This window comes from Adiantum capillus-veneris, chromosome 1, assembly GCF_014529385.1.
Source record: "Adiantum capillus-veneris isolate H3 chromosome 1, ASM1452938v2, whole genome shotgun sequence".
In the NCBI taxonomy this organism is placed as follows: Eukaryota; Viridiplantae; Streptophyta; class Polypodiopsida; order Polypodiales; family Pteridaceae; genus Adiantum; species Adiantum capillus-veneris.
In genome coordinates, this window is record NC_140931.1 from 25,094,796 (window position 1) to 25,115,214 (window position 20,419).

General features: G+C 45.4%; 1 protein-coding gene across 2 annotated transcripts in view; it reads left to right on the top strand.

Moving 5' to 3' along the window:
- The window catches only part of LOC147464431 (1-acyl-sn-glycerol-3-phosphate acyltransferase PLS1-like), a 145,551-nt gene that overhangs the window by 105,479 nt on the left and 19,653 nt on the right, over positions 1-20,419 (top strand). For both annotated transcript variants that reach the window (XM_086514925.1, XM_086514934.1), the window contains exon 8: positions 7,261-7,386. In XM_086514925.1, coding sequence (XP_086371051.1) covers positions 7,261-7,386 — 126 coding nt within the window. The remainder of the gene's footprint in view (positions 1-7,260; positions 7,387-20,419) is intronic.

The window sequence follows — 20,419 nt, forward strand, 5'->3', positions numbered from 1 at the left end:
TACTGTGACGCTTGCGGTCACAATTTTGATGCAAGGCGGTCACGTGATTGCTTATGAAAGCTGGATGTTTTCACGCCCTAAGCTGGTAGCATAGATCTATAAGAAAGAGCTTTTGGCAGTTATCCATGCTCTTACTCAGTGGCGACACTATTTACTCGGAGCCAATTTTATTATTTTCACTGACCATCAGAGTTTACACTACTTCTTGTCACAGAAGCAGCTATCAGACAAGCAGATGCGGTGGGCTAATATTTTGTCACAGTTTCACTTTCAGATTGTCCATGTACAGGGAAATAAGAACTTGGTGGCAGATGCTTTGACTAGACAGCCCCTTGTATCGGCTATTTCGGCGGTTCACCATAGAAGCTTCGAGGATATGATTGATCAGTACACCACAGATCCTGATTTTGCGGGCGTGTATACCCGCATTCAGAATGGGGAGACAGTACCAAGCTACTGCTTACGGGATGGCTATTTGATGAAGAAGACAATGTTGTGTGTTGCACATCATTTGAGGGAAAAGGTTTTGACAAAGTGCCATTGTCCGCCTATTACGGGTCATCGCGGCATTGACACCACTATGAAGGGCGTCGAACGTTACTTCTTTTGGCCGAGACTCAAGAAGGATGTGGAAGATTTTCTTCGCAGCTGCTTAGTATGCCAAAAGGCATAAGGCACAGGGATTACTAGAACCTTTACCCATTCCCACTAGACCATGGGAAAGCATGGCAATGGACTTCATTTTTAATCTACCCAAGACTCGAAGTGGGCACGATGGCATTTGGACTGTCGTCGACAGATTTAGCAAGCAAGCTCACTTCATTCGAGTGAAGAAGACAGTCAAGCCTAATCTCTTAGCGCTACTGTTTGTTTCTCAGATTTTTCTACTACATGGCATACCCGAGACAATTGTCTCCTAAGAGATCCCCGATTCACGAGTTTGTTTTGGCGAGCTATATGGGAGAACATTGGCATACGGTTGCAATTCTCGTCCTCTTTCCACCCTCTCACAGATGGGCAATCTGAGATAGCCAATTCCATTGTCTTGGACTTGTTGAAGTCCTACATATCGGATCAGAAGACTCGGTGGGAAAAAGTATGTCCGTGGTGGGATTCGCCTACAACAACACGCTTCACTCTTTGACGGAGAAGGCGCCATTTGAGATTATTGAAGGTGCTACCTTTTCATGGCACTAAAGACAAGATTTTCGAAGCGGACCAGTATACCAGAGACTTGGACACTGCTTTTGCCAAGGTCTGCGAGGCTCTAGCGAAGTCTCAAGAACGCCATAAGAAGGCAGCTGATCGACATCGACGTGACTTGATTTTAAAGGAAGACGATTGGGTGCTCTTACGTTCATGCGATATTATGGCCCTTGCCAAGTTAAAGAAAAGATAAATGACATCTCCTTTAGACTGAAGTTGCCAGATACTTGGAAGATGCACAATGCTTTTCATGTGAGTCTCTTGAAACCTTTCAAAGGTGAGTTGCTAGTTGACGGGGAGCCAGATGAGCAACTCAAGGTCCAAGAGAGCGAGGAGATACTCGTTCCTGAACAGATCCTGGCACACAAGGAAAGGAAAGTGAAAGGTAAAGTGATTCGGCGGTTCTTGGTTAAATTCTAGAACTACCCCGCATTGGATGCGAAATGGATGGAGGAGGGAGACCTAGTAGATACTCCTCAGATTGTAGGACTTTGCCTTGAAGCATTCGATTTAGCTTTGTCTACTTCGATTGATCCCATGAATCAGCAAGGTTGAATCCGGTGCAGAGGGATTGCACAAGAGGGGAGTCACTCCGCTCCTTTGTCACGAATTGCCTCCGATGAATAAAGTCACTGATCATCCCCTTTGTGTTTCAAGGATACTAATGTGTTGACCGTATTCTGTTGAATGACTTTATGATAAGGGAAATTTCCAATTGATGATGAACTTGAATGATTTGTGCTCTTCTATGTTTTTAGTTTGAGTACAAAGACGAAATGACTGCAGCGTTTCTGTCTTGACAATCTCTATAGACATGATCGCAACTTGGATTAGTAGATTGGCATCCATGAGGTCCAGAGTGGACTTAGATGCAATTGCTAAATACGTTGCTGGAGAATGAATTAGGATTTGACTTAATGTCATGTGAATGAATGTGTAGTTACTGTCGTCTATGTGCAAGTACTAGCTTTCTGCTTGTCTAGTGCGCCAGTGCGTAGAGTCAGTGTCTATTGAAATGGCTTATGGCCTATCTGCTTTGCAGGCGTAATCGAGGGTGATTACAATTCTTTCAAGAGGGGGGTATGTCACAAACTGATGACATGGCACCTGCCCGGACGCCCTCCCGCACACACAGTGCTGACGTGGCAGCCACGTATGGAGGTTCCGGATTTCACGCTGACTGTTGGCGTGGCACAACAATACGGATTCCTGCAGATCACGCTGCCATGCTGACGTGGCAGGCCGTACGGATTTCCGTGAATTGCGCTGTTGTTTTTTTGGCAGTTTTGACCAAGTTGCTTTAGGGATTCTTGCTTTCGAGTTCAATTGCTTTTGGGAATTGCTTTTGAGTTAAGTTTTTGGGGCTCTGCTTTCAGCAACCCTTGTACCTTTAAATAAGTCGGCAAGGCCTCACTTCTCAGAGCATCTGGACGCAGAGTCTGAGAGTGAGCACCTGCCCACTCCCTTGTACTTTGCAAAAAGATTAATACAAAAAGAAATACCGAAAGGGGCGCCAGTCTTTGGGGCCTATAACCTTGGGCACGGAACTCTCCAGGGCAGTTTCGACCTAATTGTGAATTGTGAACTGTTTTTAAGTGAATCTCTATTGTGCTGTGGTAGAATGTCGACTTGGGGTGTCCAAGTCTGTTACAAGTATTCTTGTATCTCTTTCGGAAATCCACAACAAAATCGCTTGATTTGCTGCGTAAAAGTGATCTTTTTAAAAGAAGAGACACGTAGAAAAGCATCCCAAAATCTCTGGCAATAAAGATCCAAAGAATCTTCCTCGTTCATTTGAAGATGATTCCAAGTAGTGACCACATCACGTTCGTAAGAGCCAAGAGGAAGTGAAAAGCCGAACTTCAGTCACTTTGTCGGTGTTTCTTTTCGTAACAAAAGAGTGGACTACCATGTCTGTGCATTTCCTTTCAAATAGGATGCTACCCTCCTGATCTTGTAATGCTCTGAGTAACCCCTTTTCAAAAGGCGAGGGCCTTGTGAGTTTCTCAAAACCTGAAAAAGTATCAAATTTTAGTGCTTGTCTACCCTACTTGAATTCTTTGGTCTTCTTGCTCTTATCCTCGAGGAAGTTGTATTGATTGGCTCTATAAAAGGTATCAAATTTTAGTGCTTGTCTACCCTCCTTGAATTCTTTGGTCTTCTTGCTCTTATCCTCGAGGAAGTCATATTGATTGGCTCTATAAAAATGCTTCCTCTGAGAATAAAACATCGGATCATCAAAGAGTGAATTCTCACAAGAGGATGAGTCCTCTTCAGAATTGTCAAAAGATTTATGAGATCTTCGGTGGGATTTGCTCTTCTTTGCCTTCTTCTTGTTCTTACTGTGTCTCTGAGTCTTTCCTCATTTCCTGCTCTTTTTGTCCTCATCATTGGATTAGACGAGGAAGAGCTATCCAAACTGTCAGAAGAGGATGAGGATGAATTGGAAACACCTCCAAAAGGTATGCGCTTCCTTGTCTCTCATGCATTTGCAAAAGAAGACTTGTGACCCAAGTAGCCAGGGTAGTCTGCTGCTCGTCTACGTCTCTTTGAATGCTTCTTGGTGTGCAAGATTCGGTTGGCTCGTCCTTCAACCACATCATCAAGCTCATCTTCGGTGTACACCCTTGGAGCAAGTGTTTCCTTCAAAGCGGCCTTGAGAGGTGAATCAATGGCTGTACGCCACCGGGTATGCATTTCATCGATGGGATGCTTCATCAAAAATTTTGCATATTGGGGATCCTTCGAAGATTGGAGCATCTGCTTGGCATAAGCACCAACCACATTTTGACGCTGCATCTCCATTTGTTCATACTCCGTGGGCCCTGGGGACCCGTACTCTTCTTTTGAATCGACAAAAGGTGGTCGTCGTCCATTTGAATTTTTTGTGCTTTCACCCGATCCGGAGTTGTCGTGCGGGTTCGTATGATTCTTGCGGGATTCGTCACCTGAGTCCATGTGTGTTGCGGTAGAAGGGATTGGATTTCCCGATGGAAGGAAAATGGATTGAGCTCTAATACCATTGTAACAGACTTGGACACCCGAAGTCGGAATTTTGGCACGACACATGAGAAATCACTTAAATTTTACTCACAAACTTTATCACGCTTCAATAGATACGACACAACCCTGCGTAGTTCCGTGCCTTGAGGTATTGGCACTGAAGTCTTGCACCCCTTTCGGGATTTATTTTTATATTAATGCTTGAGCAAAGTACAAAATGTGAGGGTCCTCTTTGCTTAGTGCTCTTAGGCAAAAACTGACGGAGAGTGCCCCTGATTACAACATTTTAGGCTCCCGGCCTTCCCGACCTTCTAAAAGCATTACATAAAAAGCTTCAGGTCTCAAAAGCATCTAGTCCAAAAGCTGGCGCTCCAAAGGTTGCCAGCGCAAATCACGGATTTTCGTACAGCCTACCTCGTCAGCAGCTCCACGCAATTTTACTCTTTTTCTTTTGTCCAAGTCCCTAGGCCCCATCGAACGGGACCCTATAAGTCGGGAACAACTTATAAAGCTATTTTATCTTGTCAGTTTCCATTTCCGGGATGCCACAACATCATTTTGTGTCAGGTGACACTTGTTATCCTCTATGTCGATGATCATCTTGTTAATACAGGTAGCCATGATGAGCACATCCGCAGTACTATGGCGACCTTGACTAAGGAGTTTGAGATGACAGATCTTGGCTTGCTTCATCACTTTCTTGGATGGAGGTATGGTAGAGAGAGGGGGGCATCTCTCTCTTTCAGAAGCATACATCCAGGAATTGTTGAAAGCATTTGGAATGACCGCGTGCAAACCTATCTTAACTCCCATGGATCCCAATCAAAAGTTGTCACAGTTTGATCTCTCCATTGTAGCTAATGCTACAAAGTATTGAAAACGGTTGGTTCTCTCATATGGGTTCTCAACACCTGGTTTGCTGTTAGTTTCACGGTGGGACTTCTCAGTTTTTTTTTGCAGAAACTCGCCAAGTCACATTTGCAGCAGGCTCTTCAAACCCTATGGTATTTGAAGGCGACCAAGTCGTTAGGCATACACTATGCGGCTCGAGGTATAGACTCCCAGATCATTCTACGAGGATGGATTGATTCAGATTGGGGTAGAGATCGAGATGGACGATGGTCGACTACAGGTTATACCTTTTCTTTTGGCTCAGGAGCAGTTTCATGGAGCAACAAGAAACAGCCAATGGTTGCCTTATCTTCCACGGAGTCAGAGTACCGTGCTGTTTGTAGTGCTACATGTGAGTTTGTGTGGATTCGGAGGTTACTTTTGGAGATGGGCTTTCCCCAACAAATGACCATTTTGTACTCAGACAAGTAGAGTTGTATAGCCATTGCGAGGAACCCGATGTTTCATGCCCAGGCCAAGCATAAAGAGGTACAATACCATTTTGTACGTGAGAAGACCAAGGATGGCTCTATCCGACTAGAGTATATCCCGACTTCAGATAACTTCACCAAAACTCTTCCACAAGCGACATTATCCTCTGATGCAATCTCCCTTGGAATCGTTTCTCGTCCAGGAGCTGAGAAGGGGTGTTATAGTTCAGTTTCCTGTCCAATGGTAGCTCTAGTATCTCCCAGGATCAGATTAAGGAGTGGGGGACTGTTTTGTGGCTTTGGCCGGCCGTACTTGAGGTAGACAGACATGTTCATGGCGGTGCACTTCACTGTGTTTCTCACCCGGTAGACTGGCATGAGGCGGGACACCCGTTCCTAGGGTTACCCTGCAGGTTTGCTACTAAATATGTGTCCCAGGTCACTTTCAGTGAGTTCTACATATTTATTAGCATTTTAGGCCATTTTTTGGGATCCTTGGACATCTGTCTAGTTTGCCTAGATATGCAGACCAAACCCCTGTACTTTTTGGCATGTTATTTAGTGCAGAGATCCAACGTTTGGAGCACTCTCTCTCTCTCTAGCGTTTTTTGTGCCGGTGACTCTCCTCTCTCTGGCATTTTCTCTCTCCACATCGATCTCACTCTCCTTGGCGTTTTTCCATTGCGATCTCACTCTCTGTACCTAGCGCTTCCCTGCTACACCACAAAAACACCCTCTTCGGTGTTCCTTTGTGTGCAATGTGTTCCCGTGCCCGTTCGGTGGGCGGTACACGCTAGGACCTTGACGGTGAGGAGATCCATCGCGATAGATACGAGATCTATTGGCTGTGTGGTACGGAGAGGTGTTTTGCTCGTGGTTGCAGACAAGTTCATCACCCGATTCACCCTTTTCCTGTGCACCTTTGACAAGATATTTCCGTTCACATTGCTTCCGTCATTTCTGTGAATGATGCACTAGAAATATCTGTACTCGGATATCTCAAGCGAGAAAACCCTTATAAATACAATAATTCACTTATAATTCATTTAGAATCATATTTATTTCAGATGAAGCTAAATTAGCAATAATTTCACCACGCCACCCCTCAAGGTTTTGTGTTTGTTAGCTCTCCTGTCAACTTTTGCGCGCGTGTGTGTGTGTGTGTGTGTGTGTGAGAGAGAGAGAGAGAGAGAGAGAGAGAGAGAGAGAGAGAGAGAGAGAGAGAGAGAGAGAGAGAGAGAGAGAGAGAGAGAGAGAGAGAGAGAGAGAGAGAGAGAGAGAGAGAGAGAGAGAGAGAGAGAGACGCATGTGCACTTGCACACAAACACAAAAAACACGCGCACACAAGGTATAGTCTGATACTTGAGGTCAAATGGTAGGGAAGGTTGGATTACTTAGCTGCATTGTCGGCATAGACATTACATTTGCTAGATTGAGGGAGGCTTCACACCTAATTATATCATGTTTTTGTATGGCATGTTTCCCACTGATACCATTGTATATGTTGTAGTGTTTTTCCCATATTCTTGTAACATGATTTGATGTAATGCAAAAGGGTCCAAGCTCTCTTTCTCAGTGTGCCCCACCCCCCACACACACACGCACAACACACACAGTCGTTTAGGAAAAGGACACCAATTTGCACAAAGCTTTTCTTGAATCTGGATTCTTTAGCTGACTCTGCTTGCAATCAGCTAATGTACTTTCAAATGGTCTGCTGTGTTTGCAGGGCTTTGTAGCTGCAGTTTCTAACCTTCGAGAGTTTGTACCAGCTGTCTATGATGTCACAGTTGCAGTACCAAAGGAATCACCACCTCCAACCATGAAGCGTGCACTCAGTGGGCAGTCCTCTGTGGTAGAGTTCTTTTCTGCGTGTTTATCTGGCACGCTTTGAAGTACTTAAGCTTCATATGGAATGATCTAACCTTTTTTCTTTGTATCATTTATAATTATGTTAAAATTTTTTGTTCTTTATTTCCTGTTTTTGGGTTTTATAACTTGATAACATCAGATTGTAGTTACAAAAACAGCAGATTCTAAAGAGAGAATTTTGGAAGGCGAAGAAACAGTCCCCGGCTGTTAGAAACAGAAAGCTGCAGTACCTCAGCTTCATGTGGAATTATCTAACAGTTTCTAGGGAGAAAGAACTGTTCTAGAGTGTGAAAAAAGTAAAATTTAGGGTTACTGAAATGCCAATCCGCCCATATGCAATGATTTGTTGCGTCTCCGGTCCAGACACAAAAACCCTAGCCCTACAAACATCATGTACTGCTCTCTTAAATCTAAGCAATTGTACTCAATCGCGTGTATTGAGTGAAAAAGAGGGAAAAACCGAAAGTAAAAGAAAAGAATATAACACACACACATCAAAGACATTTAAATTGAATGCTCATATGGTATCATGCATTCTTGTGATGTGTATGGTGTCAGTTTGAATCATGAATTTAGTTAGGTACTGATACCTCGACTGGGTCCGAGAAGTCCATCTGTCACAAAGTGATGACGTGGCATGATCATACCTATCGGACTGAGGAGAGCATTGGTTGCATGGGATCAGAGGTTCCAAGTTTGAGTTCGGCTGCCCATAATGTGCAGTGGAATTGCACGGTAAAAACGTGGTGTGTTTTACGGGACAATGTGGCAAGGCCATACGGACATGGGGCTGCTTTTTTGGGCACAGTTATAGAGAGCTTTGACATTTTAAGATGCTGTAGCTTTTGGGCTCAGTTTTTGCAGCGGAGTTGCGCTACAAAATGTGGTGTGTTTTATGGGAAAATAGCTCCCTATATCACGTGCGTTCAAGAAATTATTAATAATACATGAATATACGCGTTATATTTACATTGTGGGCCTATTTAAATAACCCCCACTCCCCTTTAATGTACGCATAAGAGTATACATTTTGCGTATTAATGATCCTCTGGCGTTAAGTCACGTGATATGATACACGTTTCAAAAAGTGACCGCTTGGGACTGACAAAGCATTGGATATCAAGAATTAGGCTTCATCACAATCTAGATCATAGTTACCTGGAACGGGAAATCGGAACGGGGAACAACGCCATTCCTTGTTATGGATACTCACTTGCGATACGGGAGATTGGAATGGGAACTAGGAACGGAGGCCTGAAAATGGCCATTCCTTGTAACTATGATCCAGATAGATACATTTCATCACTTTAATCGATTAGAGTATTTTTATCCCTAGATGTATCATGTGGTTTGTTCCCCATGATCTGATTGTATATCTTTTAGGATTTTCTCCATATTTCTTGTATGTGGACTTACTATGTTCCAAGTCTCAGGTAACCCCTCACACATGGCATGATTGAACAACACTGCAAGAACCTCCATCAGCATATCCCTGGCATTAATAAAGTGCTCTGCTACTAGACCGTCATGATCATATGCCTTCCTGGTCCTCATCCTGTCGATGGCCCTTTGTACCATTTCAAATGTAAAGAAAGTGCTCGTAGCTGGGCAAGGCTTGGTAGGGTCTGGAAGGGGTTCTTCTCTAGGAACCGTATATAATGATGTCGCATATTGGCCCCACACATCAGGTGAAGTAATCACTGGGGGATTTGAGTGCTCATGGAATAGTCACCATGCCTCTCCAGAGTCCCTACTCAAGAACATCTGATATAAGTCTCGCTCCATCTAAGCTAGGTAAGCTCGCTTCTTCCGTCGCACAAGGCGTTGGAAAGCAATCCAAGACTGTCTGTAAGTGATGACTCCTAAAAGAAGATCCCTCTAAAGCTCGGTGTCACCAGGAGGTGTATTTTTCCTGTTGCCTTCCGTAAATAAGTATTAGATATATTTATTTTATTTTTACTTGTTTGTCCCAAAACCCTTGAAAAGGTGCAAGTGGACATTGCATGGCTAGTGTGAAACGACTGCAGCCAAATGGGTTTCTCACATCGGGGATCTAGGTCGATCAGACAGGGACTGCCCGGGCCAATTAGCACTGAATTCTGATGAGTATGGAAGCTCGTGTGCGCCAAACTGGAATTTGGGCCACTCGTCAAGTCACTGCAACTTTATAAGTTGAAAGGGGCCAGTAAATTAACCCACATTGTAGATGTTGGTCAAATGGTAGTCTTCAATGATGGTCAGGAGACCGATAGGGACGCCATGGAAGCATCTCCTAAAATTTAGGGAACTGCTATTTTTGACCGGAAAATGTGTTCGCATCATTAGCTCTGGAATGACAAGGGGAACATTTTATTGTTCTGCTGCCAAGTCAACTAACGCACCAGTTGAGATATTTTTAGCAGGGAAAGCCCAAACTCGGAAACTGGGCGACGTGTCAGCCTGTGAGCGATTCTGCCACTCTGGGAGGCAAAAACGAGCTGCATATCAACAAAGGGGGCGCCATTTTCAGCCTCAGGTGGATTGTAGCAGGTACAGAAGCTATGGAATGCTTACCTTGCCCTCTATGCACAGTATGGTGATGGGAGTGATGCCCCGCACGCTACATACTGCTCTCTTTCTCCCCTACGTACAGTATGTTATGCCCCACTAGTGGGCTTCTCATTTGACCTATGTACAGTTCTGGGGGTTTATGCGCGTTTGCCAAGGCAAGAGCCTTCTGAACAGGAACCGGATTAGCTAATTGCTAATCCCCCACAGGTACGCACAGTTCCATCACGAAAGATTGCGAGTTTGGAGAGTTTTCTCGCGTGAAAACTCGTCCAATTCACAAGGGAACTGTCCCATTGCGTGCGGGAGCCCTTGGGACACGCGTAGGTGTGTTCGCTCCGCTAAAAACGATCCGAAACAGGGAATTACAGCCTGCTGTGTTTTTCTGCAGGTTTAGGGTTTCGCACCTAAACTGCAAGGGAACATCGGGGGAGCCTCGTGAGAGCCTTGGGATGCGTGTACAGGCTTTTGGGCTCCCGGCAGTGAAAAACAGAGAATTACAGCCCGCTGAATTTCTGTGACAGCTCACCAGAAAGCTTCCAGATATCGAGGGAATCCGTCCTAGACAGGTGTTTTTGACCTACAAGGGTTTTTGCGCCGTTATGCTATCGAAATCCGGTCGAAAACCTGCGTTTTCAGCCCTTGCCAGGTTTGGACAGCTTTGTGAAAGCTTGTGCTAAGTGGTCGGATCGTCTACCTTAATTTGAATAAAGAAATACCGAAAGGGGCGCCAGTCTTTGGGGCCTACAGGGTGTTGGTCTCGTGTGCGCAGTGACCTTCTAGTCGCTGGACGCAACTGTGTTCTCTTCCCTTCTCAGTGCTTTGTGTAAAGTTAACAGGTAATTGAAATAGTACCGTCCTCTACGTTGTACGGGCCGGTTATACTGGGCTCTCATCTCTCTACACTCCTCATCATACCAACTATTCTGGGGCATGCTCCCAGAATGTCGTCTCTTGCCCGACTGAGTGTGTGGGTATGCCACTGATGCATCCCCATGCAGTGTCTCAGTCAGTAGAGTGGTGCACTCCTCCACTGAGAGGCGTGTACCATTTGTGTCAGCTGTGCCTTCCAATAGACGGTCCCATATCTCCTCTGTATAAACGAAATCAGTCTCTGGTAGCGGGTGTGTGACGTACCTCTTAATGTCTGGGTTGTACTATACTGAAATTTAACGGACAATGTCAAGAGAGCATGATCTACTGCTATGCCCACTGGCTTGGCTCCCACTGCGAAATCTTGAATGCAGGGGACAAAGCTCGGTTGTGTCATAACATAATCCACTATACTGGCCCCATGTCTGTGTGGAAAGCATGTGAAACCGGCTGCTCCAGGAAATCACTGTAAACCATTAAGTATGGCTAATCCATGTGTAATTGTCATTTCCTTGAGGTATCTTTCATACTCCGTCTACTCTCTGTCATCTGAGCATCTGTCAAGTCCCAACTCACCCACATCCAGCTCTCTAAGCATCTCATCTGAAGCGTCGTAGAAGACTGTCTGCGAGTTGCCCGTTCGGGCATTGAAGTCCCCTAGGAGAATGATATCACCATCCCTAGAAAACTCCCATATGTCATCATCTAGTATAGAGAAAGGCGACTGTCCTCTGGATGCAGCATACACTGATGTACTGGGAGGAAAGTAACATATGGTAATATATAGGAATCGACGTGTGTCAGCTCTCAGTCTCACCCACATATATCTAACATGATCATCTCTTCGTACAATATGTAGTAATGGTTGTAGTCCCTCTCTGAATAGCATTGCTACTCCTCCTGAACCTCTACTCCTATGCTCAGATCTCGCATTTGTCCTGTGAGCTGTCTCCCATCTGCATCCCACCATATGTGGCATCACCTGTCCAGGGGCCTGATGAGTCTCTGAGAAGAATACAATATCCTTGTCTTTGAAACTGTCCTCAAATGCACCCATGTCCAACCTCATAGACCCATTACAATTCCAGGTAGCCATCTTCAGTGTGGTCCCATTGGTCTCGCACCGTCATGCAGTGCGCCGCTCTAAAATCACCACCCGTCCATCTCTGTAGAAGGCTATCTTTCCCTTCTCCCTTGCCGCTGTAATCTCTGGCATTACCTCTCTCATATGTGCGAGCTGTGAGAGAGTCAGGTCATCACCGAGGAAAATACCTGTCTTTTTGAGAGTAGGCTCTTCCTCAAGAATTCCTTCTTCTCTTCCAACGAGGGGAAGCGTAGTATGAGAGCTCTCTCCTTTGAAGACTCTCCCGTGCCATCACTTTTCTTACCTACCCTCCAAGCCTTTGTGTGCAAAGGCTTCTCCATCCCCATCATGGATGTAAGGCTTGTGACCTCTTTCTCCACATTGTTTATGTCCTTGAGACCGATCACTCTCACATGCAGTGCTCGCATCCACCTTTTTTGTTCCTCTTCGAGGGTCATGTTGATAAGCGTCGGTGTACAAGGAGTTTCTTGACCTTTCCCTTTCTTGGCGACCTCAATCCATTTTTCGGCCTCGTCCGCCTTTCTCTGTGTCCTTGTTATCATCTCCGCCCATGAAGATGTCTTTGCCACACTCAGTCTCTCTTCCTCTGTGATCATCCTTACCTGTTCCTTGGTTTCCTTGATTTCATCTATTATCGAGGGTTGAAATTCGCCTTTCTCTAGTCCAATGCTTACTCTATCAGCAAGCTCCTGTTTAAGGGCTGAGACTTCTGTCCGTATCTCGGCGTTGGGGTTCTCCTGTTTGAGGGCTGAGACTGCTTCTTTGAGTGTCTGTATTTCTGCTCTTTCTCCTTCTTCCATTGTGCGCCTTCATTGAAGACCATCTGAAGGACGTTGGCCTTCTCCTTCCACCATCCTTCCATCTCTGTTTTCCACTCCTTCATTTCCCTCTCCATGTGCGCCATCGGCTTGTTCGTGAGCATGAATGTTGCCTTTGCTCGTGACTTGCAAACGGGTGAGACATTGACGGGTTAAGTGTCCTTTGCAAGATCCTTTGCAGGGGAGATTGCTTCCATGTTTTGTCGTTCAAGAGATGTATCGGGCTTACTTGCCATTTCCCACACAGAATTTCCCACTAAATCCTACCCGTATGATGTCACGTATGATGTCCGGGTCTATAGTGGCAGATACACTAGAAACCACTCCAAAACAAGGATATGTGAGCGAGGGTATGTCCTCAACTCGACGAGACCAACACGGCTCACAATACAAGATAACAAGGGTTCGGAGCTTAAGGGGCTCACCCTTCTACTGGCATACAAAGTATGGGCTAAAGACCCACTCGAGAGATCAGCCACCACGACCTCGAAAACAACTTGACGCTCTGGCTCAGCTGAGTCCAGGCGGAGAAACCAAAACCCCACAAGCCAACGCGGTATCTTTACATCCACAGCCCACTACGGGCGCTCGACCAGTTCAGCCAAAGTTCCAAAGGTTTTTTCAATATGTACGATATAATGAATCAAATTCCTAATTTGCAATTTATTTGAATCTATGAGATCAAGGTAACATGTTTCTTGACAGTATTATAAACTCATAAAGGTTACATGCTATTTGGACCTTGGTCCCCCCCCCCCCCCCCCCCCCCCCCCCCCCCCCCCCCCCCCCCCCCCCCCCCCCCCCCCCCCCGGGTACCCCATACTTTTGGGCTTGACCATGAAACGTTTCGAAACGCGTTTCAAAAACCTTTTTTATGAAACTCCTGGCTACTATGCCACCGGTCCTGGCAAAATTTGGGCAGCATAACAGTCCCAAAACTTGCCCAAAACCAAATTCCCTGTTGGAACTCGCTTCCACTGACATAAACATTCTGTTTATTGCCCAAAAACAGTAAATACAGCATGCTGTATTTACTGATTTTTGCCCTGTTTTCAGCCCTAAACAGCCCTTTAACTGTCCTTTGACAGTGGGGCACTGTTCCCAATGCTTCTGGCATGCGTATGGCTGAAAAACAGTCCTATTTCAGCGCATGGACAGCGCTGAAAACACACCTGTACGGTGAGGTTATCACGCTCACCGGTGCCTGCTTTTGGAGTAGCAATTAGCTACTCCTGTTCTTGCTCAAGGAGGCTCTTGCTTAGCAAAAACGCATAGAACCACACAGTTGTACATTGATCAATTGAGGAGCCCTCATGTGGGGCATCACATACTGCACGTAGGGGAGAGAGAGAGAGAGTACTGTAAGGTGACGTCCTCGATTGTTGAAACGGGCCCGTAGGGCGGTAGGCTTTGGCTTTCACCCGAAATTCTTTACTTTAGACACACACACACAGAGCACTTTGCAAAGGAGACCTGTAACGGGAATTAACACTTAATCACACACACGGCTCGGAAGCTAGAATGCTCCGAGCAGACGCCGACAACCTGTAGGCCCCAAAATTGGCGCCCCTTTTGGTATTTCTTTATTCGTTAGGAGGGTAAAGTACAAAGAAGAGTCCTGGGAATCCTTTGATTGTATCCCACTAGATACCGCCTGTTTTGGCCAAATTTCGGCAGCATAACAGCCCCTAAACTTGCGCGAAACCAATTCCCCTGCTGGAACTCGCTTCTACTGGCGTATACCCTTTGATTCCTGCCCAAAAACAGTAAATTCAGCACGCTGTATTTACTGGTTTTTGCCTTGTTTTCAGCCCCAAACAGTCCCCTAACTGTCCTCTGCTAGTGGGGCACGATTCCCAAAGGTTTCGGCGTCCGTATGGCTGAAAAAAAGTAAAATTACAGCGCATACACAGCGCTGATTTTGCACCTGTATGGTGAGGTTATGACCCTCACCAGTGCCTGCTTTGGAGTAGCAGCTAGCTACCCCTGTTCCTGCTCAAGGAGGCTCTTGCCTCAGCACAAAAGCATGAACCCACACGGCTGTACATCAGTCAAATGAGGAGCCCTCTTGTGGGGCATCACATAACTACACGTAGGGGAGAGAGAGAGCAGTGTGTAGTGTGCCGGGCATCACTCCTAGCACCACACTGTACATGAGAGGGAAAGGAAGCACTCCATAGCTCTTAACCTGTGACAAATTGCAAATGAAGGCCTCTCCCAGCTTAAAAATCAGCGCCCATTTTTCTGTAGGAGGAAAGTTCATGAAAATGTGACACTTGGCGCATTTACAAGCATTTTCCCATTTCGGGTTCGCCGCTTAAAAATATCCTGACCGGTTGCCCAGTTGACTTCGCGGCAGAGTTGTAAAATGTTCCCCTAGTCATACCGGAGGTAATGACGCGAACACATTTCACGGCCCAAAATAGTAGTTCCCTAAATTTTAGGAGATGCTTCCGTTGGGCTCCCACTGGTCTTCTGACCATCTATCCTCATTGGGACCGCATCCAAAAGTGCATTGTGGCCCAACTGTCGGATACTTTTTGTTGGTAGTCCCACCTTAACTTTACGCCTTAATTGAGTTCACTTCCTAGTATCCACCAACTTGCTAAGTGCGACGGGGGGACCTATAGGATCTTGCTCTGAGCCTAGACATCCTCTTACCATACGAATTCCAGTGCCGAACACTACCCATCTGCGGGTGAAACTACCGTTCACATTGGCCATGCGATGTCCGACCGTTTGCTACTTCAAGAAGAGGGTCTCAAAAATAAAACAAAACCCCTTGGAAAGAAATCAACAACTAAAGTTAGCAGTTGCCACGTCCTCGTGACATAGTTAACAGTTGCCACGTCCCCGTGACAATTGCATACCATAAATACATGTCAGAGATGTAAATGACTTAATGAGACCTTCATACTTTTGCCATTTCCATCACGTGTATCCGCAAGAAAGGTCTTAATACATAGATACAAATGACTTAATGAGACTTTCATACTTTTGTCATTTCCATCTATTAAACTAAATTCATATGTACATTTGATGTACTAGCTCTATCATTACCCCTCCTTTGTAGGCGTTGGGTTGGGGCATACGTAGGCTGTAATTCAAAGGCTTCAAGGTAAAGCTATAATACATTTGGTGACTCTGACAGTTCATGCTCTTTCATCCACTTTGCATTAATAGGTGGATAGTTCTTGAACTTCACCAAATAGCGTCTTGCAACCCGTCCCTTAACTTTTCTGTCCTTATGTGCCAAAACTTGCTCAGGTACCAGGATCTCATCAAGTTCCTCAACTCCTAGCTGATTCTCATCTGGCATATCTTCTGGCACATCACCCACGAAGGGTCTTAGAAGACTCATGTGAAACGCATTATGAATTTTCCACTCATCAGGCAATTTCAGCCTGTAAGCTGCATCATTGATCTTTTCAAGCACTTGAAAAGGCCCACAATAACGCATGTTGAGTTTAGGAAATAGCCGTTCCTTGCCCTTCATCTTCTTTAACCTTGCCTTTTCAAACCTTAACAGAACCCAATCACCAGGTGATAACAGCAATTCACGACGATGACGATCAACAGCCTTTTTCTGCTTTGCCTGAGTCTTCTCCAAGGCAACTTTAATTTTCTTATACATTTTATCCATGTTCTCAACATAACGATGTGCCTCAAAGATCTTGTCCTTTTTATGCAAAATGGGAGGAACCTTTTTGCCGCCTTCAACAATCTCAAACGGTGCCTTGCCAGTCGACGAGTGCACCGTATTGTTGTACGCATACTCAAGCATAGGTAAATACTCTTCCCACTTGCCCTTATTATCTGACACATAGCATTTCAGCAGATCTAAGACAGTAGAATTTGCCTCTTCTGACTGTCCATCAGTTTGTGGATGAAACAAAGAAGAGAATTTGAGCGTAGTGCCCATATTCTCAAACAATCCTCTCCAGAATAAACTTGTCATGCGAGGATTACGATCACTGACAATAGATTGTGTCATACCATGGTACTTAAAACACATTGCAGATGAATAACCGTGCCATCCGGTCAGCTTTTATCTTCTTCGTGGCAGGGATAAAATGGGTTTGCTTGCTGAACTTGCAGATGATGGTCCTTATACCATCACTCCCTATTGGCAGATCAGAGATAAAATCCATAGCAATGCTTTCCCATGGTTTATCTGGAATCGGCAGTGGTTGTAACAGCCCTGGTGGCTTTTGCCTGTCAAATTTGACCTTTTGGCAAATCACGCATGCTCGCACAAAGGCATCCAGATTCCACCTCTCCTCTCAAGGTAGGCCAATAGAAGAATGTCTCTACCGCTTTAATTGTCACATCAATACCACGATGCCTTGCATACGGTGGGACATGACTTTCTACCATGACCTTAGGTCGCAATGGCCTAGTGACACAAAGTCTGCCGTGCATCATCATGAAACCATAGGAGGTAGTGCTCATGATGTTGTTCCTCTTCTTGCAACTGCTCAAAAATCCTTGCGAAGTCTTCATTTGTAGCATATTTTTCCTTCATGTCATCAAGCTCATGATGATAAGGAATTGACACAGCTGAAATTTGTGGCTTTTTGGATAATGCATCAGCCACAACATTCTTCTTGCCTTCCACATGCATATTTTGGAAGTGAAACATGGAAAGAATGTTTGCCCATGGTATATGCTTTTTGGATAGCTTTGACTTTGTGAAGTATCGCAAGGTCTGATGATCTGTTTGGACAACAAAATCAGCACCTAAGAGGTGGTGCTTCCAGCTAGAAAGCGCATGAATCATGGCCAAGAGCTCTTTCTCATAGACTTGCATAGTCTTCTCTGGCCCTTGCAAAATTCTCGCTTTCATAAGCTACTATCCGTCTATCTTGCATTAGCACTGCTCCAATGCTACTGCCACACACGTCACACTGGACCACGAATGACTTCCTGAGATTTGGTAAGACAATTACTGGATTTGAAGTCATCTTTTCCTTTAAGAGGCGATGCTATCTTTGCAAAATTTCTGATAAACCTTCTGTAGTAGGAACACAATCCCAAGAAGCTTCTGACATCGTCACAATCTTTAAGTCTGGCCATGTCTTAACAGCTTCGATGTTTGCGGGATCCACTCTTACACCATCCTTTGGTACTATGTGACCAAGAAAGTGTATCTCTTCTAGGAAGAATTCACTTTTCTTAGGATTGACAAGTAACCTGTGACTGCGCAGCTCTTCGAACACAATGGTCAAGTGACCTATGCTCCTCTTCGTTCTTTGAATAGACTATCAAGAATGTCCCAACAAACTGTTGAGGCTATCATTCTGTTGAACGTGGCATGAGAATTTGTTAGACCAAACGGCATCACTAGAAACTCATAGAGATCAAATGTCGTTCTAAACACAGTCTTGTGCACATCGTTTGGCCTTATACGAATCTTATGGTACCCACTCTTAAGGTCTATCTTGTTGAAAATTGCAGCACCCTCTAAACGATCAAGAATATCATCAATCCTTAGAATAGGAAACCTATTCTTGACGGTATTCTTATTCAACACATGGTAATCAATACACATGCGCCATGAGCCATCCTTTTCTGTACTAGGAGCACTCGGGAGCAATAGGGTGATGAACTAGGCTGAATCATACCCTTCTCTAATAACTCAACTAGGCTGAATCAGCCCCTTCTCTAATAACTCCTCAACCTGGCGCATAATCTCTTTCTGTTGCGCCGCACTAACCTTGTAGGGAGGTCTATTTGGTGGGCTACACCCTGGCACCAAATCTATCCGATGATCCTCAAGTCTCTCTGGCGGTAATTGCGACGGTAATGAATCAAAAAAACAATCACTAAACTCTCGCATAAATGTTGACCTTTCTTTATCTAGCACAGATAAATTTGATTGACAATTATCTGAAACATCACGTGCAAAAATCAAGTACACAGAAAGATGATTCTTTATTACAGAAGTGATAGCCAAAGCAGATACAATAGGGACACACTCCCCTTTAAGTTTTACATCCAAAACATCGGCTTTGCCCCTATGCTGAAGGGTGATGGTCTTGCTGAAACAATTAGGAGGCACCCTTCCAGTGGCATGATATAAAATTCCTGTGTGTCTAGATATGACTGAATATGCAAACGCAACTTTCCAATAATGAGAGTAACACACTCTGAGTGGCCAAGACATGCCAACCCCGCCTCTGCGGTGTACCCCATCTCTTCAGCTCTGATGCCCAACTCCATAGCTAACTTTGGTGAGATAAAGTTTGCTTTCCCACCTAGATCAAAGAAGATGAGTGCCATCTGATCTCTGACTTTACCCGAAGCTCTACATAACTTACTGGCATCTGTGCTTTATTTATCTTTCTCTTTATCATGTGAGTCAACTTGTAAGGTGCAACGAAAATGATGGTTGAACTTTGCTCAAGATGAGTTCTCCGAACTGTGCTCAAGGATTCCTTTTACTTACGGAAGGGAGAGCCTTCCGTTCCTTTAGTGAGAGAGTGCAATGGACACAAACAAAGTGATGAACACTGTGAATGAAGGTGCTGAGACTGAGAGATAGAGAGAGAAGAGAATACGACACCAGAGATGTTGTCAAACCCTCCTCCCGTAAGCAGGCTACAGTGTCACTTTCAGAGGACACAGTTAGTACAGTTGGTCTAGGCTGTTTCACACTGGATGGACCCTCTCGGCTGGGCTGGGCTGGGAGTGACACGTGGCAGTGGCAGGGTACCGACGGTGGTCTAGTGGACATCGTGGCCAGGTCACCACATGGCTGACATTTATGAGCCGTTGGTGGCCCTTTATGGTGTTACATATGAGTAGTAGCGGTTGGTGATCATCATCATCTTCTTCACCTTTGGTCCAGCATCGTTCTGGAGAGCAGTGAGTATACACAGAGCACGTCTTCACCATCCCTGCACATCTGAGCCTCGACACCCCATTGTACTTGTGAGTCGTGGGCTGGAGCTGAGTGCGCTGCCACGCCAGAGTCTGTATTGGTGCTTTGAGATAGTCGAGTCACTTGTTGTGGTCTACTCTACTGCTGCTGTTGTGTCTTTGTGAGCTAGGGTGTGTCTATTGTTTCCTGTTTTCAGCCTGTTTGAGTGAGATTGTCACGCACATTGCACTGAGGACCACCCACTGTAGAGAGCACGACACATTATCCGCGCTACAGGTGCTCTCATTTTGGCGATCACGGTGGGACCTCAAGTGAAATCTCACTCTGTGAGGTGCAAATCTTGGAGCTAGTTGGGTCTATCTAGCTCGCCGACCTTGCCTTGCACTGTTCTCCTCTCGCTTGGTCCAACTGTTCTCTCGCCCTAGTCATCTCTCGCTCTGGTCCAACCTGCCCTCGTCTCTGGTCTAGACCCCCTCGACCCTGGTCTAGTCCTCCTCGTCCCTGGTCCAGCCTGGTCTAGTCACTTGCCTGGTCTAGTCCTCCTCGTCCCTGGTCCAGCTTGGTCTAGCCTGGTCTAGTCACTCGCCTGGTCTAGTAGAGTCTAGACCAGTCTTCAGCCAGTTCAAAGTTTTCTTGCCCAAAGCTTGGTTGGTTTGGTGGTCGCTCCATGACCCATACAAGGAGGTCAGTCAAGAGTCAAAGCGCCCTCCTGAGTCCTTTGAAGTACTACAATAGAAGACGACCCTTGGAACCTGTTAGAAGTCCATCAACCTCATCACCCATACCTCTA